Source organism: Pelobates fuscus, chromosome 3 (genome assembly GCF_036172605.1).
Source record: "Pelobates fuscus isolate aPelFus1 chromosome 3, aPelFus1.pri, whole genome shotgun sequence".
Classification (NCBI taxonomy): domain Eukaryota; kingdom Metazoa; phylum Chordata; class Amphibia; order Anura; family Pelobatidae; genus Pelobates; species Pelobates fuscus.
The window spans coordinates 169863369-169887805 of NC_086319.1; the positions used below are offsets into that span (position 1 = coordinate 169863369).

At 43.3% G+C, this 24437-nt stretch overlaps 2 protein-coding genes across 2 annotated transcripts in view; one reads left to right on the top strand and one right to left on the bottom strand.

Annotated features, from left to right (window-relative positions):
- Nucleotides 1–24437, bottom strand: part of WNT5B (Wnt family member 5B) — a 190564-nt gene that overhangs the window by 58013 nt on the left and 108114 nt on the right. The window lies entirely within an intron of this gene.
- FBXL14 (F-box and leucine rich repeat protein 14) lies at nucleotides 9343–11404 on the top strand. Its single transcript, XM_063445326.1, has one exon. It carries the CDS (start codon nucleotides 9697–9699, stop codon nucleotides 10912–10914), a length of 1218 nt encoding a protein of 405 aa, XP_063301396.1. The 5' UTR covers nucleotides 9343–9696; the 3' UTR covers nucleotides 10915–11404.

Consider the following 24437-nt stretch of genomic DNA (forward strand, 5'->3'; position numbering starts at 1 on the left):
TATGCTATGATAGAGCAGTTAACACTTTCTACAAACATACATAGCAATCCAACTATAGCACGGCATTTCAATATAACATTGTGCACTTCAACTAATTATTTATTATAAAAACAAAATAAAACACATATTTAGAGAATAACAAATATGTATTTAAAAATGAAGGAGTATACAATTGGGATAAGTGGGAAGAAAAAATCAAAACAGCATATGGTCTTTGACATATTTGTTCTTAAAGTGCATTGATGTAAAAACATATTATTATTATTTTGTATTTATTTTTTTGCCATATACACTGTTATGCCTATTTTAATATTGGATGGTTATTCTTTTCCATTTCCAAGTTCCCCTTCCCTTCCTACCCCCAATACAATGTTTATATTCTTGTTGTTATACAAATATGTAAAACTTTAATAAAAATTATTTGAAAAAAAAAAATGAAGGAGTATTCGTATATTAAACCTCTTTTGTTCGCAGATGAATTGGGTGCCGATAAGAAGCTAAGGAGTCCGACCAGCGACACCTCCAGACAAGCACCCGCCACTTGCAGACTGGGGGTCGGCTGACCCCCCAGAGACTGACCTGGTATACCGCTCACGGTTTGTGCATGGGCACCTAATTTGAGAACTCTTCAATTGTCTTCCACTTATGCATATCACATTGACTCCTACCTTCTAACACAAAAGTCTAGCACCTCTAGCTAACAGACACTATAAGCGCTGAATTAATTTAACCTGTTCATGTTCACTGTCAAGCTAACAATCTGCTTAACAAGTACTACTAACGTTAACCTCTAACTTTTTGTAAAAACATAGATTGACATGCAGAAGTAAGTTTCTTGAATAGCCTGGCTAACACATACCTTATTTTTCTGTTCATTGAAAGCACATGTACCAGAGAGTAGTAAGCTAGACGACCCCACCGTGACTTAACACAATAGACAAGCAAAGCTAGAATGTACTCAATATGTTAAGGAACTTTAATGTGTTACCAGCCTGTTTTATCTCTTTAAAAAAAAAAAGTGCGGTAAATATATGCCATGACTATGTATGCTATTGAAACGCCTGTAAACGCTGTCGTGGCGCTACAGGCCTCTCTGTAATATAATCAAATGCACAAGATAAATAAAGAATTTAAAAAAAAAAACCATCTTTTGTTGTTCCCAGTCATCTGCTTTATCTACCAGTCCAGCTACCGTAACTTTATGTTTTGATGAAAAAAAAACAACAATAATTTTTTCTGTCAAATTTGCAAGTTCATTTATATATATATATATATATATATATATACACATAATTCCTTCAACTCTCTCTTTCTTTCTCCCTCTCTCTCTCTATATATATATTTTCCCATCATCTCTCATGAGTTCTTACTCCCACCATTGCAGCTGGTGACACCACGCCTTTCTTAATAGATTTGACAGGATTTAACGTCCTAATTTGAATATAGCTGTTTGCAGCTGCAGTACATGTTCTCTCATAGAAAGCATGTACTATTAAGTTAGCATTTGTGTTTGTGCACATAGCATAAGATATTTATTATACAGACCGGGCGGGTGGGGGAGGGGGTCACGGCTGTCTCCTACACAAATTACGGGAGTTACAAGGATACAGGGATATGGGATCAACTTGTAATATAACCTAAATATTGAGGTAGTTATGGTGACTAGAAGGAAGGGAGTTCTGCACTGGTAAGAATGCCAAAGATTACTATCACGGTTGTGTAGAATGGAAAGAGGCAGTGCAGTGTATAAAAACAGATGGACATCTCATGGGAAATTCATGGCAGCTAAAGCACACTTGCATTTCAAGCTGCGGCCAATATAACTGGACTTGGCAGTAAGCTGCCATTCAGGAATGGGATATGTCATTCATGAGAACTGATAGGGGGAAAAAAAACAAGTTTACAAAATACTGCAGCAGGAATGAAGGGGTCAAATTCTTATACACTATGCACCAGGGCCGGATTAAGAGCCCAGTGGGCCTGGTGCTGATAATTATGATGGGCCTAATTACAAAATCTTATTGACCAAAAAACACTAAAACAGTCCTACCTCCTAAGCGTCATGTATCTGATGGAGATGATGCTGTAGGGAAACTCATAGGCTGCAACTATGAGAAAACACATACCCTTTGCTAATCTCATGCTTTCATCTTTCAAGTAAACCCATACCCCCTAACAGCAGTGTCCAGTAAAGCAGGAAGTCTATGGATGCGGTAAAAGGGTGGGCTACTGACACAAATCACATAACCAGAACGGCCGAAAGGGCGAACATACACAAAAAGGGGGAATGTCTGTGTCCCTATGTCTCCCAGTCCCTTAGTGTTTGTGTCCTCATGTCTTCCAGTGTCCCCATGTCACTAGGGGACATTGAGAGACATTGGGACACTGGGAGACATGGGGACACAGATACTAGGGAACACTGGGAGACCTGGGAAATCTGAGACTTTTGGGGATACTGGGTGACAGACACGAGGGGACACGGGGAGACATGGGGCACTGAGACACTGTGATATATAGGGGACACTGGAGACTTGATAAAAACCTGGGTACAGGTCAAAATGTTGCAGTGTCCAATAAACTTGCTTAAAGCTATCACAGTGAGTGCCTGAGATTTTTTTCTTTTATACTAGGGGACACAGACACTACTGGCACAGAGACACTATGGGCACAGAGACACTACGGGCACAGAGAGACATGGGGCACTGAGAGACATGGGGCACTGAGACACTGATACATAGGGGACACTGATACAGAGGGGACATTCGAGACTTGATAAAGACCTGGGTACAGGTCGAAACGTTGCGGTGTCCAATAAACCTGCCTAAATCTATCACAGTGAGTGCCTGAGATTTTTTCTTTTATACTAGGCGACACTGAGACACTAGGAGACATGGGGACACAGAGACATTGGGAGATTAGGGGACTTTGGGAGTCTAGGGAACACTGAGACACTAGGGACACCGGCACATTACAGACACTGAGAGACACCAGGGACACATGGGGATACTGAGATACTAGGGACACTGGCTGGGAGACATGGGGACACTGCCATGTCTCCTATGTCTCAACGTCGCCCAGTGTCCCCATGTCTCCCTGTGTCTCCATGCCTCTCAGTGTCCCCATATCGCCCAGTGTCCCCTAGTGTTTGTATCCCCATGTCTCCCAGTGTCCCTTAGAGTCTGTGTCCTCATGTCTCCCAGTGTCCTGATGTCACTAGGACACTAGGGGACACTTACAGACATGGGGACACTGGGAGACATGGGGCCACTGAGCCACTAGGGACAGTGGCTGGGAGACATGGGGACACAGACTATGGGCCACTGGGAGACATGGGGCCACTGTGTCCCTAGTGTCTCAGGGTCATGGGCGTCTGAATGGGGGGCTAAAGGGGGATACTTGCCCCCCCCCCCAGGATTTTTCAGCTTGTGCTGCTATTTTTCGTTTTAGTGTGAGAATACAGTGCAATACCAGCGCCGGCCAGTAGGTGGCGCTGTGAATGGAGAAAGGCAGGAAGCTACAGCTTATCCCTGCCTCTCAGAGCAGGTAAGTGAGGGATGGGGGGGTGGGGGAGACCGCATAGAGGAAGGGTAAGTAGAAGGAGCAGAAAGGTTCTGCAAGGGGCAGGAGGGGTCAGCAAGGAATAGAAAGGGGCAGTAAGAAGCAGAAAGGGGTCGAAAGGTTTTCAAGGAGCAGGAGGGTAAAGTAGAAGGAGCAGGAGGGGTCAGCAAGGAGCAGGAGGGGTCAGCAAGGAGTAGAAAGGGTCTGCAAGAGACAGGAGGGGTCAGCAAGGAATGGGAAGGGGCAGCAGGAAGGGGTAGGGACGGTCTGCAAGGAGCAGGAGGGGTCACCAAGGAGTAGGAAGGGTCTGCAGGGAGCAAGAGGGGTCAGCAAGGAGTAGGAAGAGGCAGCAAGGAGCAGGAAGGGGCAGCATGGAGTAGGAGAGGCAGCAAGGAGTAGGAAAAGGCAGCAAGGAGCAGGCGGGGTCAGCAAGGAGTAGAAAGGGTCTGCAAGGGGCAGGAGGGGTCAGCAAGGAGTTGTAAGGGTCTGCTAGGAGTAGGAAGGGGCAGCAAGGATAAAGAAGGGGCAGAAAGGAGTAGGAAGGGTCTGCAAAAAGCAGGAAGAGTCTGCAAGGAGCAGGAAGGGTCTGCAATGAGCAGGAAGGGGCAGCAAGGAGCAGGAAGAATCAGAAGGAACAGAAAGGATCAGCAAGGGGCTGCAAGAAGCTGGAAGGGGCAGAAAGAAGCAGGAAGGGCAGTAAGAAGCAGGAAGGGTCTGCAAGAAGCAGGAAGGGCCATCAAGGAGCAGGAAGAGCCATCAAGGAGCAGAAAGGGATCAGAAAGAGAAAGGAGCAGAAGGGCGCAAAATAAGCAGAAAGTAGCAGAAAGGTAAAGGAGCAGAAGGAGCCTCAGAAGACAAAGAAGACTGTGTCAAATGAAGGAGAAGAAAATGAGATTGGAGCACTTCATTCTGGACCCCACATCATAAGGCGTTGGTACCTGGGCCTGGCAGGGAAACTTTGGACATTCTCATCTCCCTAGGTAAAAACAAACAATATCAGTGTTAATGTGTTCACTTTTATTTACTGAGTGTCAGGAAACACAGAGGGCCGCTGGGTAGGGGTGCCGCTGATTGCCTAGATGGGTCAGCTAGCACTCTAAGCCAATCAGTAGCTCCCCATTCATAAAAACGTAAAACATTTTTATGAATCGGGAACTAGCGATTGGCTTAGAGTGTCAGCTGACCACTCTAGCCAATCAGCGGCACCCATGCCCAACGTCAATCTGCACTTCCTGACACTCTGTTTCAGAAGTCGAATACCACTGAGCGACCTGGAGATCTGGAGCTGAAGGAAGCCTTTGGGGGTAAACCATTTGAGAGCGGCTTCACCCCTTCAAAGAAAGAGCACCCAGGGGCCTCCTTGCATCACAGCATTTTCATTTAGATAAAGTTGTTATGGTGACCAGAATGTTCCTGTAATTTGACAAAAGGAACACTATAGTGTCAGGAATACAAACATATATTCCTGGCACCATAGTTGTGAAAACGCTATTCATCCTTGCTTTATGTGAAAATGACTATGTTCCTTCCCTTTCATGACACTGTCAAAAAGGGGCCAAGCATGGATGTCATTACAATTATGCCCCCCCCCCCCACGGAAAAATTCCTGCGGACGTCCATGCTCAGGGTCCCCATGTTCCCCAGTGTCCCAATGTCTCGGAGCTGCTGTCTGGACTCTCTGTGCAGAGCTGCTCCCCCGCGGATCAGTGAGTATAGAGAGGCAGGGAGGGAGATGCCGTAACTTCTTATCACTGCCTCTCTCCACACAAACAGCGACCCCTACTGGCCGGCGCTGGTATTGCAGAATAATCTATGTTTATACTGAGACAGACATTTGTATTGCCGGTATTACTGCAATACCGGTACTGCAATACCTGAGAAATACTTCTGAGAAATACCTGGCAACCCTAAGAAATAAATGAGAAATACCTGGCAACCGTAAGAGTAGTGTGTAAATTATTTTTAAAAAATGTAAAAAAATATATATATATATTTTTTTTAAACCAATGGGCCTATTCCATGGGCCTGGGCCTGGGCCTGGAGCTGCAGCTCCATCAGCCCCTATGTTAATCCGGCCCTGCTATGCACATTATAAAGGGTGTACAATTTATAATGTTAATTTATGTTGGATTTAAAAAGTCCACAACTCCAAATGAAGATCTGCATAAATAATAAACTTCCTATTTCTAAGCATGAAATTCAAACTAGTTTACATATAGAATTGCAGAGCCTATTTATTTGCAGAGTTATTCACTAAAGTGAGACTTGTTGGGAATTTGAAGTGATCTTTAAATTTAAGGCCGAAATAGGTGGATTAGTAAAATTCTCCAAATCAGCTATGTTTTCAGTTCAAACGTTCTGCCCTAAAATTTTAAATTCAGTTTGAATTCCCCACAATATATACTCTAGTGAATAAAAGTGCTAGTGTTTAAATGAATATTGGGGGCAGGATTTTTTTGGGCGACATTGCTGTTATGGCGTTGAATAATTGAATTTGCACAACTAAAACCATCGGATACCAACATAGGAGCAGAGCACATCTGAAGTGCTCCCATAATGGGCAAATGTTCTCAAAAAGTCTACAGTGTGATCAATATTGTACTGTTGGATTACACCAATAGAAATACCCAGGAAAACAGGATGGAGATCCCAAATTAGTCCTGTCTGCTCACATTCAGTACACTTGGGCAACAGGATGAAATCACTATAGACTAGCTGAGCCCGTATTTAACACAAATAAACCATCTTGCATTATGATCTTATTATAAGACCAAAGTCACCATAGTAGTCAGGTCAGCTATCTTAAGGGACTCATTGATTCCATCATCACTGACAGGTTACTGTATTGCTTTAACGTAAAAGTTAAGATGACATTTCTCAACCTCCTGTACCAATTACCCTTCCTTCCTGTGAATTGTAAACATAAACTTATTAGGGATTCCAACACCAGCTGTTTCTGTGTTAAAAAAATGATTCTTAAATCTTAAAAGTTCCTTCACTCATATAGTATACTATAAAATAATATACCATGATGTGCAAATTGTGTTGCAGCTTTAGGTACCTGTGTATTACCACTTTATATTCTGTTCTATTCTCAACACGTGTGGATGTTTTGTAGGTAGTACTGATAGAAAGTAGTCTGTAAAGGAATGCAAGGCCACATTCAAACCTTCTCTTTGTTGAAACATTGTACGTAATTCAAAGACGCTTTGCAATTTAGGTATGACGCTTTACCTACGTATTCCTATTTTATCTTTGGTAATAATCTACTGGTGATTATTGCATGTACATTTATTTTTATTTCCAACTATTGATTTTGTTTGTACATTTTTTTTTTTATTAGGAATTTGGTTAATTTTTGTAATTTATTTTCTGGGCGCTGGCCTGATTTGTGTAAGTATTACCTAAGGGGTGGGAGCCACTGAGAAGTTTCAGCTGCTGTTTTATTAGTGTTTTCTATTACTTCTTTATTATTGATTTTTATTTTACATTATTTTAGCTGTCACGCTTGCATGCATTTTAAAGTTTTTTTAATATATTTTTTTCATTCAAAGTTTATTAAGGATACAGCACAGTGCAGCACATTAACATAAAGCTTATGCATGCAGAAAAGGATGACACATGGTGTTATACAGCAATATAACAGTGTCAGTAATTATATGTATATAACATAAACAGCCATTCCCTGGAATTGGGGGGGAAAAAGGAAAAACCCACACCACCACCAAGCCCAAAAACAACAAGGTTGTAACACAAAATAACTAAAGGACCATGCACATAATTCAGCAAGTACGCCCCGACCACCACCCCCAAACCAGTCAGTGTTGCCCCACCAGAAGCTCCACAGGCCAGCGAGCACCTGAGAGACATACTTGCTCAAAGGACAACCCCGGCTGGCCATCCCCTGCACCTCCACTGTGCCACCACAGCCACAGTAGAGGCAGGTAATGCCCCATGGCAACCAGTCTTCCACAGGAGCTCACAGTCCAGCACAGCAGGACTCTCAGCAACAGGGACATTTCCCTCCAGGCCCTCCTCAAAACCTAGAGGTAAATGTCCCCACATATCTAACAGGTAACATGGCAGTGAACCAGTAGTCCCCAGGGGCGCAGGAGCAGCATGTAGGCAGCCCACTGCTGAGTTAAGCATGAATCTCCATTATCATGAAGGCCAGTAGAAGAACGATAGAAGAGATGGTAAGGCCTCAGACTGGGTTAAGGCTGCCAATGCAACACCAGGAGCTCAACCATAAACTGAGATTTGAACTTGGGCAGAAGCAGCAATCAGTAGGCTGGCATAACCCTAACTGGCTGTGAGTGGGGGGGGGGGGGGGGGGGGTGAACACCATCACCCAAAGAACAGCATCAGCAGCCGGGACTGGGAAACTGGTCAGATTTGAGGGAAAGATGGATGGTGCTAAATACAGGGATATTCTTGAGCAAAACCTGTACCACTTTGTGCGTGATTTGAGGCTAGGACGGAGGTTCAGCAGGACAATGACCCCAAACACACTGCTAAAGCAACACTTGAGTAGTTTAAGGGAAAAACATGTAAATGTGTTAAAATGGCCTAGTCAAAGCCCAGACCTCAATCCAATAGAAAATCTGTGGTCAGACTTAAAGATTGCTGTTCACAAGCGCAAACCATCCAACTTGAAGGAGCTGGAGCAGTTTTGAAAGGAGGAAAAGGCAAAAATCACAGTGGTAAGATGTGGCAAGCTCATAGAAACTTATCCAAAGCGACTTGGAGGTGTGATTGCCGCAAAAGGTGGCTCTACAAAGTATTGACTTTAGGGGGGTGAATAGTTATGCAGACTTTTTCTGTTATTTTGTCCTATTTGTTGTTTGCTTCACAATAAAAAAAAAAAATCATCTTCAAAGTTGTAGGCATGTTCTGTAAATTAAATGATGCAAATCCTCAAACAATCCATGAGGTTGTGAGGCAACCAAACACGAAAAAATGCCAATGGGGTGAATACTTTTGCAAGGCACTGTATATATATATATAATAAACCTGTATTGTGTTTCACAATATTTTTGTGTATTTTCTTGAACAAAATATCAAAAGGTTAAACGCTAAAGACAAATTGAAACAGCTTTTTTTGCTTATATTTACCGAGGGTACCAATATAAGCGGTGGGCGCTGTAGCTCCTCTCAGATCACTTTACATAGATTAGCAATGATAACAGATTTGTTAATTAATTACATTCACGGAGTAAATTGTAAAACATTAAAGATACATTGATCAAGAAATCAATACAGACACATTACTAGTTACATAAACAGAACATTATCCAAAAGGTGACCTCTGGGGAGAAAGTGTTACATTAACTTTAATATTTATTATTAGCTAAGGGTATGCAGTCTTTATTTTGGGAAATACAATGTAACTATGTTATTGCTTATTTCCTGGTGCAGCTGTTCTCCCTGTAAATAAGTGCTGAAGCCTTAAACGAGGCAATGACAATAAACTGGAACTTTAAATCCACTCCAGAAAGAAAACACAGGATCTGTCCCTTTAAATTGCCAGACCGGAAGGAAGCAGGGGAGGGAAGGGGGAGAAGAGATACTTCGTCACTATGGCAACGGCTGCCTGATCTTGTGCGCGGGAGACAAAGAGGTACAAAGCCCCGCCCACACCCCTCCTCCCCCAGGAGACGGACCTGTACAGCCTCGCGCAAGTTGGTTCACGCCCCCCCCTCCTCCTCCCTTCCCTACGCAATATGCACCCGCCCGTCTGCTGTCACATGCACGCGCAGCACCACGTCCGTTGGGAGCCGATCGCGCACTAACCAGGCTGGAGCTGGCCGCGCTGCTGTGTGAACGCGCACGTCGCCTTCTGCTTAACGGACCCAGTGAGGAGAACTCCGACCGGCGCTTCGAGACCCAGTATAAGGAGGGGGAGGCTGCGGACCCCCGCGGGGCATGACGGGAAACACGGCGCCGGGCCGCAGCGATATGAAGAGAAGGAGAAGCCGCAGCTGAGCCGATATCCTCCTCCTCCCGCTCCCCCAGCCGGCCCGCGCACACCGCAAAGCCCCAGCCTCCGGCCTACCCCGAGCCGGCCTCGCTCGCCAGGAAAGCCCGCGGCTGCGGCCCAGTCAGTGGAGGTCGGAGAGCGATGCCGGCCCCGGCGCTATGAGCCCGCTCACCATGGAGACACACATCTCCTGCCTGTTCCCCGAGCTGCTCGCCATGATCTTCTCCTACCTGGACGTGCGGGACAAGGGGCGGGCGGCCCAGGTGTGCGGGGCCTGGCGGGACGCGGCCTACCACAAGTCGGTGTGGCGGGGGACCGAGGCCAAGCTGCACCTCCGCCGGGCCAACCCGTCCCTGTTCCCCAGCCTGCAGGCCCGGGGCATCCGCCGCGTCCAGATCCTCAGCCTCCGCCGCAGCCTGAGCTACGTGATCCAGGGCATGCCGAACATCGAGAGCCTCAACCTGAGCGGCTGCTACAACCTCACCGACAACGGCCTGGGCCATGCCTTCGTGCAGGAGATCAACTCGCTGCGCGCCCTCAACCTGAGCCTGTGCAAGCAGATCACGGACAGCAGCCTGGGCCGCATCGCGCAGTATCTCAAGGGGCTGGAGGTGCTGGAGCTGGGCGGCTGCAGCAACATCACCAACACCGGCCTGCTGCTCATCGCCTGGGGGCTGCACGGCCTCAAGAGCCTCAACCTGCGCAGCTGCAGACACGTGTCGGACGTGGGCATCGGCCACCTGGCCGGCATGACCCGCAGCGCGGCGGAGGGCTGCCTGAGCCTGGAGCAGCTCATCCTGCAGGACTGCCAGAAGCTCACCGACCTGGCCCTCAAGCACATCTCCCGGGGGCTGCAGGGACTCAAGGTGCTCAACCTCAGCTTCTGCGGGGGGATCTCGGACGCCGGGCTGCTCCACCTATCCCACATGGCCGGGCTGCGGAGCCTCAACCTGCGGAGCTGCGACAACATCAGCGACACCGGCATCATGCACCTGGCCATGGGGAGCCTGCGGCTGTCGGGGCTGGACGTGTCTTTCTGCGACAAGGTTGGGGATCAGAGCCTGGCTTACATCGCGCAGGGCCTGTACGGCCTCAAGTCCCTGTCACTGTGCTCCTGTCACATCAGCGACGACGGAATCAACAGGATGGTGCGGCAAATGCACGGCTTGAGGACCCTGAATATTGGACAGTGTGTCAGGATCACAGACAAGGGGCTGGAACTCATAGCTGAGCACCTCAGTCAGTTGACAGGAATAGACTTGTATGGCTGCACCAGGATCACCAAAAGAGGACTTGAAAGAATCACACAGTTGCCCTGTCTTAAAGTGCTCAATCTGGGACTTTGGCAAATGACCGAGGGGGAAAAAGTCAGGTGAGGGCCACCCAATTGCCCTCCCTCCCCAGTGACATTAAGACGTGACTGCTGCATTATACTGCCCGAGGGGGCCACAGGAGTACTTCTATTGACAGGCTAGGGGTTCTGTTGTAGTGACCACCTCTCCTGCCAATTTAAGTTTTCAGTTTCTAATCGCTGGGGGCTCCCCCTTTCCACAATGGTCCCATGCACAGGGTACTGTCATGCACATGGAGTGCTCAAAATCTGGCACTGAAAGGGTTAGCTATCCCTCTGAGCAGCCTATCATCTTCATTGCTCTCTGGCACAGCATGCAGTTTTCCATACAGCTGATTAGTGTCCTCTAATTTTGCTGGGCCTTTTTCATAGAGGGAGTTGGCGTTTTTTTTTTTGTTGTTTTTTTTTTTTTAAATACATGTGCTGTCTAGTTTTGCCCTGTCATATCCTGGCTGCCCCTATTCTCCAGCAATGTAAGGGTTATTGGGAGCTGCACCCTATACATTTTTTTTTTTTTTTAATAGGGTTTTTTTTTTTTGTATTCCTATTTTGTAAGTAGTGCAAGATTTTATGATGAACGGATACAATTTGCAAACATTCCCCACCTGTAACTTTTCAGAAAGTCCCAGGACTTGTTCTTATGTCACATTTCTTTTGATTTTTTTTTTTTCAATTTCTTTTTTGCTAACTATTCCTTATGTCTGGCTACCTCGTTGTTGTTGGGTTTTTTTTTTGGTTTTTTTTGTTTTTTTTTTTAATGCCCTGGAAAGTTATGGACTATATCTTAATATTGAAAGTAGATTTGTAATTTTTTTTTTTTTTTTTTTGTGCCTAGACTGGAAAGTTGTCCAAACCTACAAGTTATTAATGCAAATTCAATCTAATGATTTTACACATGCGCTCTCCCTTTACATCTACAGCTTGATGTCTTAATACAAGTGTATTCTCTCATTTCTATAATGGAATGTAGGGGTATTGCTTGTCTAAATTTTACCGTTTAGTGCCCAAGGGATGTGCAACACTGAGAAAAAGCACTTTGGCACTCAGTGTTAACATTTTATTTCATTTCCCCCCAATCAGTAGCCTGGAGCCATGTTTGGCAGTACTAAATGATGAAATGTCTAATCATTTTTAGTGTCTGATGGATAACAATGTGTTTTACAATACATTGTTTAGTTCATGGCAGTAATAGGTTAACTTAAAACAGTTGTTATGCAAGTGTCTAATGTTGGATTAGTTTAACTAGAGCTCTTTGCTGCACTTTTTTTTATTTATTTTAATTTTTTACCATCAAAACATTACACATCTCTTCCTTAACACATTTCTCATTTCCTGACAAATGGCTCATAATGTATGCCATAAACACAAAACTGTCCAGTAGCCATTTATTTTTTGTGTTTGTGGACAGAGTGACAGTTATCCAGAAATAAACTACTGGCATCTAGTTTCGCTTAAGGGGGGGGCTTAATTTGGTTTTATTTTATTTTGTAATCTTTTGTTTTTAAATATACACCATTTCTTTTAACCATAGCGTAATCTGCGCTAAAAATGCAATATTACCAAATAAGTAGAGAATATAAAGTCTATTGACTGATGTAAAAAAAAAAAAGATATATGCAAACATCAAACTAGCTGTTCCTTTATTTCTTGACTGAGTGCCTATGGATAATGCAGCACATTTCATTGCTTATCCTTCTGACACTCAAACTGGTAATAAATGACAAGCACCTTTTTTGAGGCTTTTTGTAAAGTGGGGAGCACATGTAATGATTTTATCAGAATGGGGATTTAATCTCTAGCCAATCCTTTGTTCGTGAATCACAAACTGTTTTTTGAGTTTTTAAAGTTTAATGGAAACTAATTCACAAACAGACTTTCGTGGCATTTTCTGTTCTGTTAAAATGACAATTGAAATTTATTTTTTTTACATTTTATTTTCATGAGCATCTCCACAGCTGAATCTCACCTAGAAATGTGCCGAATTTCATTGTACTGTCTGTGAATTTGTATAAAGAAAAGATCCTCTGAAAACGCTTTATATTCTTACAGTTAAAGGTTAAAACGGATATTTATATAATAAAAGAGGAAATATGATGTATGTTTTTGAGAAAGAAAATGTCTCTGTGATTTATTGGCCATAATATCTGGATAACAATGCATTTTATATGAAACCAAAGCCATTCCTGGTGTCAAATACTTTCAACACATGCATGATTACTGTGTATGTCAGTCCAACACATATGGTTTACTAAATTCCCCACTATAGGATCTGAAGTAGCATATATGCAACCCATGACATTTCAGCCGTTTGTGAACTACATTTCCAGTTGCTTTGCAGAACATGTAGGAATTGAAGTCTATTGTACCTGAGATGCTATTTTAACTTTTTATTAACTTATTTTAACAAGGAAAACTAGGATTATACAGCCAAAAGAGTTGATTCAACATCCCCTTATGTTATCAGCTTCCCAACATAACTGCATGTAAATGCCCTAATAAAATGGGGACTATACCCATCTGTACTGGTTTTGGTGCCAACATGCCACTGTTGCTGTCCCCAGCTCTGTCAAGCAGTATTTGGTTTGTAGAATTTAAAACTTCTTCATTGGAAATATTGATTCCATCCATGTTTGGACTTAATTGATAGGCTTAGTGTCAGCTGTTAAAGGATCACTATAGTGTCAGGAAAACAAACTCGTTTTCCTGACACTATCATCCTTAGGACCCCCCCAGCCTCAGGCTCCCCCTCCCTTGGCGCTGAAGGTGCTAAAACCCTTCAGCCACTTACCTTTATCCAGCGCCGGTGACCTCAGCTCCGCCAACGTCAGCTTCCTAGTGGAGTGTAATGCGCGCGCATTCAAACAGTTCATAGGAAAGCATTTCTGAATGATTTCCTACGGACGTTCTGGATACGAATTTCGCATCCAGCGTCGCAGAAGCACCAATAGCTGCTGTCTGGAAGACAGCCACTAGAGGCTGGGTTAACCCTGCAATGTAAACATAGTTTCTATGAAACTATGTTTACATCTGAAGGGTTAAAACCCGGGGAACTTGGCACCCAGACCACTTCATTGAGCTGAAGTGGTCTGGGTGACTATATAGTGTCCCTTTAAGCTTGATAAACTACTTTAGTGAGAGGTGTTCATTGGTTTGTTTTAACTACATTCATAAAGTGACTTTAACATTTTTGTGCACAGGGTTTTTGTGTAATAGCTTATTTTGATAGCATGGTTATGTACTAAAGTATGAATTCAAAGGTAATTTCAATGGGGGATCTCCAAGTATGCTGTGTTTTGTTACTAATTTGGTTCAAAATAAACCTTTTGAATTCACCCTTAAGAGAATTGCCCAATAAAAGATGAAGAGTAATTATAACCACACAGCTGTTACCCACTTTTAGGTAGGAAAATGCACACTGTGGTTTTTAATATATTTAAAACATTGTTTGCATGAATAGCAGTCATTGTAGAGAGAGACTCTTGACTTATTCCAAAACGCAGACAGTTCAGGAAAATGATTCTTATTAATATATTTACACAATGAATGTTCTTTTTAATATATAGTATGGAAAGTGATATTTTGGATTCTGTCACTTGGTGCCTGAATACTATCAGTATATATCTGTTCACTATCCATGATGTTAAAACCGTAGGAAAAAACTGAAAAAGTTATGATGGTTTAAGGGGAAAAACACATGGTACCATCATACATTTTAAGGATTGGTCTTTCAGATGTAAGGTAAGAGTGAGAAAGCTGTGCTTGCAACATGACACCTCTAAGGATTGGCTCCATCACACTGCATGGCTTCTACATTTCTAAAACATTTAATATGACAGATGGCTGGTCAGACAGAAAACAGACACAATGTGGAATACCAAGCAACATGTTGGATGCATGAGTAGTTTATAATGGTTTGGGGAACTTCTTACACTGGGAAGTCTCCCATAAGATGTAAATAACAAGAGAAACTATTTTTTCTCATTCACAATTTATTGAAATTGTTTTGGGTTTTTTTTTTTTTTTTTTTACAACACTGCAGTTTAACACTCCTCAGGTTTTTGTTTTTTTGAATGTTGATAGCTATTGCTTTGCAAATCTGTTGAGTTGGAGGAGGTCAGGGGGTGGATTCAGCTATTGTCCTGGAAAGTTAAGAGGAGCGTAACTGTCCCACCCCCACTCCTTTTCTTTCAGTCATGCATACAGACTGTGGGGGGGGGGGTTATTGCTGTTTCTCAACATTCTTCTGTTTCTCTTACAAAGCATTTTTCCTGGCTGCAGCAAAAAAAATGAGTAAGTGCTGGATTTAGGCATAGACAACATACAAACCACAATATTGTTGCGCTGGCTGCAGTATAAGTTTGGATTGCTTAATTTTTTACACTTATATTCTGAGTTAAAGTGCAAGTTTTAGTCTTTAAGATTTAAACACTTGGAGAATCGAACAAAACAGTACCAACATATTCTCTGCAGTTGCACACTGAAAATATGCTTACGTTTCATGCAATGCTGCTCTTGAAAGAATGCACACACCAAGCTAATTTCCTGTCTGTTTCATTTTAGGTAGGGGTTGCATAATGAATTATGACAGCATCTTAAATGAGAATTCTAGAAAACAGTTTTGAGCATTTAAATGCTCTTTAGTTTAAAAGAAAAAAGCACACCTATTTAAGCTTTTTGGCTAGTAGTGATGTGTGTGTGTGTATACATTACTTGGAAGAATGTGTTAGTGGTTGTTGTCAGTGTGTCTGGATTGGATTTGGAATCTCTGTTTCTGTCCTGGTCTTTTTAAATGGCGACAGGCATTGCTGAGCAGCACGGGCAGCAGTCCGAAGTTGCTACAGCACCAAAAGTTTGAAAGCCAACACAGGTGCTGACCCTGTAAGTTAACCTTCTTGAAAGGCAGTATGTAAAATATAGTAGTATTGGCTGGAGGAAAAAAAAAATCAAGGCCATCATGTTCAATCTTTAACACCCCTCTGTTTCTACTGTTGATCTACAAGCAGTCATAACTCACAATATAGATTAAATGGAAAGGCAGTGTTTACACTGCTGCCTAGGAACACCTCCAGTGGATGTCACTTAGACAGTGAAAGAGGTGCTTCCTGGGCCACTGCTGATGTTAAGCGTCTCCACGCTCTGGATGGAGATGCTGAACATTCCTCATAGAGATTGTAGCGGACCATGGGTAACCCAATTGGTTACCTCTACCTTCCTTCAGCCACTCTGGAACCATCAGCACAAGTAAATACCCATTTTCCCAGTAACCAGACGAAACATAATCCTGGGAGTGTTTAATGGTACAGCCAATTTATTCACAGACCCCCTTCCCCAGTAGCGGTTCTCCATACAATTACACAAAACTTTCACCAATGGGAATACAGAACAGGTCACAGAGAAAGAACTACAAAGTGATTCCTAAAACTAGTTACCACCTCCCCCTGTGCCAACACATCAAAACAAAAAAAGGTTATCTTAGCTGGACCCCAGTCCCTTGAGCGCAATCTCTGGTTACGTTAACACACCCCTTTGCTGTAGTAGGTAGATTTGGTAGAGCCCCAGACTACCGGAGAGAAACTCTACTTACCCACTTCATCGGAACGGGCCCCTGCAGTAACAGACGGGCGAGACGGTCACTGGAGCTCCTTACTCTGCGCCTTGCTGTGCCCCGGCAGGACTTCCAAATATACCAGACACCCTTCTATGCGCTGGGCATAGGATGAAAGAGAACTCACGGGAAACAGTGGGGGTACATGCCCAAAGCCTCTGTTATAATGGACGCTATCCATACCACACTATGGCCTCCTCAACAGAGACTAACCAACGACATAGCTCCCAAAAGTTTTATTCTATTCTGTTTGATTGCTTTAACCTGTTTGACATCCTGTAAGCTTATCAGATATGTATAGTGTCTCACGACACGCATCAGGCATCCCCACTTTTCACCTGTTGCCTATTAACCTTAAAATGACAAGCCTGCCTGCCTGCCTGCCTGGCAAATTTCATGATTATTTTTCCTCATAGACACTCGAGACTTACAAGCATACATCACACAAACGTTATCGCATAGCCACACACATAGGAATAGCACACAATGACCACCATGTGTGCAACTATCTCACTCGTATTCAAACCTTACTAAAAAATGTGGCGTTTCATCAAAATGGAACAAATCAATCGTTTCAAGAGTTTTATATAACATGTAACATGTTTCATTATGTCTTTTATGCATTCCTGCATCTGCTCACTGCGACAGTGTAGGAAGATCTGTTAACATATGCACAACAAAAATAAAGAATTAAAAAAAAATGTAAGGAGCAGAAAGAATCAGGAGCACAAAGGTAAAGTAGGCGAAGAAACAGAAATGAGCAGGAAGGGACATCAAGGAGCAGTGAGGGTAAGCAGTGATCTGGAAACGGCAAAAGGAGCAGAAAGGAACAGAAATGAGCAGGAAGGATTCAGGGCAGGAAGGGACAGAAGGAGCAGAAGGGGACAGCAATGAGCTGGAAGGGGCAGAAGGAGCAGGAAGGTAAAGTAGGAGAAGGGGCAGCAGGAAGGGACAGAAGGGGCACAAAGGTAAAGGAGCAGAAAGAATCAGAAGGAGCACAAAGGTAAAGTAGGAGAAGGAGCACAAAGGAACATCAATGAGCAGAAAGGGGAAGGAACAGAAATGAACAGGTAGGGAAATCAAGGAGCAGAAAGAGTCAGCAAGATCTGGAAGGGGCAGAAGGAGGACAAATGTAAAGTCGGAAAAGGAACAGAAATGAGCAGGAAGGGGCAGCAAGGACTAGAAAGGGATCAGAAAGAGAAAGGAACAGAAGGGCGCAAAATAAACAGAAAGGTTAAGGAGCAGAAGGAGCCAAGGAGGACTGTTTCAGAAGAAAGGAGCCAAGGAAGACTGTTTCAGAAGAAAAAAAAGACTGTGTCAAATGAAGGAGAAGAAAATGAGATTGGAGCAGAAAGTACAAGTGAAGTGATCCCTCCACTTCATTCTGGACACCACATCATAAGGCTTTGGTACCTGGGCTTAGCAGGGAAACTTTGGGCCTTCTCATCTCCCCAGTTAAAAAAATATCAGTGTTAATGTGTTCACTTTTATTTACTGAATGTCAGGAAACACAGAGGGCCGCTGATTGGCTAGAGCAGTCAGCTGGCACTCTAAGCCCTCTAAGCCAATCAGTAGCTCCCCATTCATAAAAACGTAAACCATCTTTATGAATCGGGAACTAGCGATTGGCTTAGAGTGTCAGCTGACCACTCTAGCCAATCAGCGGCACCCATGCCTGACATCAATCTACACTTCCTGACACTCCATTTCAGAAGCTGAATACCACTGAGTGACCTTGAGATCTGGAGCTGGAGGAAGCATTTGGGGTTAAACCATTTGAGAGCGGTTTCACCCCTTAAAGGAAAGAGAGCATCCAGGGGCCTCCTTGTATCATAGCTTTTACATTTAGATGAAGTTGTTATGATGGCCAGAATGTTCATTTAATTTGATTAAAGGAACACTATAGTGTAAGGAAAACAAACGTATTCCTGACACCATAGTTGTGAAAACGCTATTCACCCTGGCTTTATGTGATAACGACTATGCCCCTCCCCTTCATGACAAGCATGGATGTCATTACAATTATGGGACATTTTTGAAGCTGGCCAATGTAATTTAACTCCATCAAACCATATATTTCTTTAAAGTAAACAACCCACTGTACTCAAAATGGGAAATGTCCACTCTTTTTTAGTAGTCACTTAGTCACAAACCCTGGCCAAAAATAGCTTTTATATTTGTTTTTTTTTGCATTTTTTACACATAAACTTCCCTTTTACCGATGATATTATCAGTATAATAAATTTTACTGCTCTAAAACACTCATACTTGTGTAGAGTAATGTCTCACGAGTACAACAGTACAACTCAAGTGTAGGTTTTGTGGTGATTTGGAAAGTTACAGTGTCAAACATAAGATTTGCCATTTTCTATTTTTGTAAATTGCTATTTGCCAGATTGGCTATGTTGCCTTTGAGATGGTATGGCAGCCCATATATGAAAATTACCCCACCATGACATACCATTTGAAAAATTAGACAACCCATGGTATTCAAAATGGGTATGTCCAGTCTTTTGTAGTAGCCACTTAGTCACAAACCTATAGGTGTTGTGTGCCAGCTTTAGGTGTAAGTGGCAGTGAGCAGTGAAGGCAATTATCGTGTCAATAGAGAAAGTGTTGGTGATGTGATGTTCGGACGTGAACCTGGAGAAGATAGTAAGTGCTCTGTCGTAGGAATACCTAGTGTTGTCTAACAAAGCGGATTTCACCAGGGTTTGGGCGTGTTGTTTTAGGAGACTCAGTCCATAATCAGGTCCTGAAATGTTGGGGTCACCTCGGGTGTGATGGCTGCTGTGGGCTGGTGTTTGAAAAAGGCCTGAACATTGGAACGAGAGAGCGCGTCAGCTGCGATGTTTTCCCGACCAGGTACGTTCATGCAAACCAAATAAAAGTTATGTGATGCTGCCAACCATGTGAGTCTCCTTAGGAGTCTCATGATGACTAGTGTGGAGGATCTGCCTTTGTTTATGATCTCGCATGTGGCTTTGTTATCGGAGAGGCATTTGACTGCTTTGCCTTCCCATAACGAACCCCAAGTGTGGGCTGCTGCTACTATTGGATAAAGTTTGATGAGTGAGGACATGGTATTGATGGCCTGTAATGTCGAGGTTTCGGAGGGCCATGAATCACGGAACCACCGGTTTTGGTATATGGCCGCGAACCATGTGTGGGATGCTGCGTCAGTCCATATGACCGGAGATTCCTTGTCAAGTGTGGGTATGAACATTGATTTCCCATTCCAGGAGGAGAGAAATCTACCCCACATTGGTAAGTCTGCTTTGGCGTTGTTGTCGATGAGAATGGTAGTATTGTCACGAGGGGCCTCAGTTAGGAGGTGTAGTAGGCGTGAAATGAATGCACGGCCTTGTGGTATTGTGCGAATTGCGAAATTTAGAGAGCCTAGAAGAGACTGTTGCTCTTTGCGGGAACAATTGCTCTTGTTTAGGAACCCTGTTATTTCTTTTTTGGTGCGGTTAACTTTCTCATATGTTAGACTGGCTATCATGGTTGTCAAATCTAGGTGGATACCTAAAAAGGTTAGAGCAGTAGAGGAACCTATTGTTATCTCTCTCGATAGGGGGACTCCCAATGTGGAGAATAGTGCTGCTGTGGGGAATTTTATTAGGTTCCTCGACTGTGATGAAGTCGTCCAGGTAGTGTATTGCTTCTGGGCAGCAGCACACATTTAGTAGCAGCCAGCACAGTGTTTTGGAAAACGTGTCGAAGAGTTTGGGGCTGCTCTTAGGCCCCAAACGTTAGACGTGTTGCGAAGTAGTACTGGCTCCTCCATTTGACACCGTGTAGATGCCACAGTGACAGATGTATGGGTAGCAAGTTGAAAGCATTTGCGATATCGTTTTTTCCTAGCCAGGCGACGTGCCCTGCTTTCAAGATCGCTCCATGGCATTGTCTACTGTGGCATACTGTAGTGAAAATTCACCTAATGGTATGAGATAATTAATGCTAGGAACAATAGAGGAATGAGGTGCGGAGAGGTCAATGATCAAGCGTTTTTTATTGTTAAATTTTCCAGTCGCAATGTCAATTGGGTTTGTTCTAAAACTTGAATAGTGGGGTTGTTTACAGGGACCTTTCATGAAACCGTGGTTGATTTCTGCTGTAAGCAGTGTGTCCGTGGTGTCCGTGTCTAAGGTGGCTGATTGGATGTTTCTGCATTCTAGAGTGCCCCCTCTTGAGGCCGGCGGCGTGGCGGCAGAACAGCTCTGTGTCAAGTTGGCTCCAGTCTGAGCGTAAGTTAAATTGAATCAGTGCTGCCGCCACCTTTACCAAGAATGATCTATGATAATCATAGAAGGGGTAGCCTCTGTACTTGTTACCTAGATCCACCAATTTGTGAACAAATAACGTCCCTGTACAGGCCGAATGCTATTACAAAGTCTGGAATGGACAGCTTCTTGTTGAGTCTGGGGTTCGTGGCCTTCAGTACTACAAACACATCCCCATAGCAGTAAGCCTTGTTCTCAACTAAATATTGGGACGCTATTAGGAGGGAGACTAGGTTGACATCTATCCTTTCTAGTATGTCTAGTGCTGGGTAGGGACATATCCTCGGCTATGTCAGAAGCGTGTGACATTCTAGAACATGAATACACACGAGTTAGGAGTAATGATTCTTTAAGGAGAAGAGTATTATCTGACGTGGACTGACTGGATGTGGGTGCAAGCGGGAAATAAATGTAAAAGGAAAGAAAATACTTACCGTATATACTCGAGTATAAGCCGAGTTTTTCAGCACATTTTTTCTGCTGAAAAACCCCAACTCGGCTTATACTCGAGTCAATGTCTGTATTATGGCAATTTACATTGCCATAATACAGACAATGGGGGCTGTGTGCGTTTACTTGCAGCTCCTGTCAGCTCCCTCCTCCTCCGCGCCGGTCCGTTCAGCACCTCTGTCAGCTCCCAGTGTAAGTCTTGCGAGAGCCGTGGGGTCATAGTGCGGCCGCGAGACTTACACTGTGAGCTGACAGAGGTGCTGAACGGACCGGCGCGGAGGAGGAGGGAGCTGACAGTAGCTGCAGGAGAGGTAAGTAAACTCTCTGCCAGCCCCCATCCTACACAGTGCCCATCCGCTGGACCACCAGGGAATGAGAGTCTCCCTTCCTGCCATGTATCAAGCAGGGAGGGGGGACGAAAAAAATAAATACCTAATAATAAAATATTAAAAATAATAATAATTAAAAAAATAACAATATAACAAAAAAAATTAAAATAAAATAATAATATAACAAAAAATGATTAAAATAATAATGAAAAAATAACAATAATAAAAATGCCCACCCCCCACAAACACATACACAAACACACAATGCATCACACACACTCACACTTCATTCATATACACACACTGCACTCATACACACACTGCACACACTGCATTCATACACACACACACTGCACTCATACACACACACTGCACTCATACACACACTGCACTCATACACACACACTGCACTCATACGCACACTGCACTCATACACACACTGCACTCATACACACACACTGCACTCATACGCACACTGCACTCATACACACACGCTGCACTCATACACACACACTGCACTCACACTGCACTCATACACACGCACTGCACTCATACACACGCACTGCATTCATACACACGCACTGCACTCATACACACACACACTGCACTCATACACACACACACTGCACTCATACACACACTGCACTCATACGCACACACTGCATTCATTATATACACACTGTAAATAAATATTCAATTAATAGAATTTTTTTAGGATCTAATTTTATTTAGAAATTTACCAGTAGCTGCTGCATTTCCCACCCTAGTCTTATACTCGAGTCAATAAGTTTTCCCAGTTTTTGGGGTAAAATTAGGGGCCTCGGCTTATATTCGGTCAGCTTATACTCGAGTATATACGGTACTTGTGGCCAGCGTGGTTGTGCGTGTATTATGGCCTAAAGGTCGGTAATGACTGTCTTTGCTGGAATGGTACCGCAATCAAGTTACCTGGGATGGTTTTGGAGACCTAAGATTAGGTAAAGTAATTTTTTTGCTGACGCAGGACCACGTGGGGAATGTATTACCTGTTTTTCTTTGAAGACTGGAGGCAGCAGAGCCGATGTTCGTGGCTATGGTTGTGACAGATGGCCTAGGTAATGATGATGGTGAGTATTGAAACCAGAATGCTTTTTTTTTTTTATTATAGCCCTTACTTACCTGGTCTTTGATTATAGGGAGATATTGAGCGAAGGGGCAAGCCTAGAAACGGTAGTGCCTAGCTGAAATATATATATGAAGGATAAAATTAGCCAGTTTGTAGAACTACGGTTTGGTGATGATCCCATGTGTTGCTGGCTTCAGGTGTGTATCCCTTTAAGTGAGAAATCCCCCTCCCCCTCCCTATCTTTATGCTGTCTCTCTAGTGTGTGCCCCCCTCCTGCACCAGGTGTTTAACCCCTTAAGGACCAAACTTCTGGAATAAAAGGGAATCATGACATGTCATACATGTCATGTGTCCTTAAGGGGTTAAGTTGGTATGGACCTTATGGGATGCAAGTGAGGATGATGAGAGTTGGTGTTCGTTTGTCTGCTGACATAGCTTGTGTGATTCCCGGCTGGTACTTTGTGTCTGAGTGGTGTTTAAGCTGAGAGGTAAGATGTTATGGAGTCCGAGTTTAAATAGGCCGGTTAACCCCTCCCACAACTACAGGCTCCGCATTAAGATATATCATTACATTATAAGTGTATTTTGAGATATGTGTATATATCTCAAAGTACACTTATAATGAAATCATATATATGCATGGGGAAAGCATTGGATTGGTTAAAATCGGTAAGGAGTGGGGCCAAACGCCATTTTGGCCAATCAGTACCTCCTCATAGAGATGCATTGAATCAATGCATCTCTATGAGGAAAATTCAGTGTCCCCATGCAGAGCATGGACACGCTGAATGGCACTGCTGCCTACTGTGCAGCACTGAGCCAGTAAGCACCTCCAGTGGATATCTGAGGAGTGGCCACTTGGAGGTATCCCTAGGGGTAATGTAAAAACTAATATTTCTCTGAAAAGGCAGTGTTGGAACAAAGTGCCTGCATACAATGATTATAGTGTCCCTTTAAAGGATTGTAACCCCTTAAGGACTGAGCCAAATGTAAAAAAAAGTTGTGATCAAAACAAAGTGTAAACAAACCACAGAATTTGACTATATGTCTGTTCAACAAAATTGACCTCTTTCATACTAAGTGCACCCACACTTATTATATATCATTTTTTTTTCAGGAGAAACAGGGCTTTCATTTTGTATCAAACATTCATTTATGGAATACCATTTTATATGAATAAAATCTAAAAATGTTTAGAAAATTAGTTTAGAAAAAAGTTTAGAAAAGATCTGAGAAATGTCTCATTAGTAAACCAGTAACCCCAATGTTCAGGTTTTATGGGGTTTTGGAAAGTTGCAGGGTCAAATATACAGCTTGTCCATTAATTTTTTTTCTACATAGAAATTTGTCAGATTAGTTTGCTGTGCCTAGGCTGCCTTTGAGACCGTATGGCACCCAAGGAATTAAAATTACACCCATCATGGCAGACCATTTGAAAAAGTAGACATCCCAGGGTATTCAAAATTGGGTATGCCCAGTCTTTTGTAGTAGCCCCTTGGACACAAACCCAAGCCAAATTTAGCGTTCATATTTTCTTTTTTGCATTTTTCACATAAAAACTGTACTTTCACTGATAATATTATTGTCAATATATATTTTACTGCCCTGAAACACTCTTAGATCTGTTCAGTGATGTCTCACATGCACCACGGTACCCCCATGTATAGGTTTTATGGGGTTTTAGAAAGTTACAGGGTCATATATACAGCTTGTCCATTTATGTTTTTACACATTGAAATTAGTCAGATTAGTTTGCTGTGCCTATGTTGCCTT

Excerpts from the sequence above, each read along its gene's own strand:
- FBXL14 (XM_063445326.1), top strand. The coding sequence starts at position 9,697 with ATGAGCCCGCTCACCATGGAGACACACATCTCCTGCCTGTTCCCCGAG.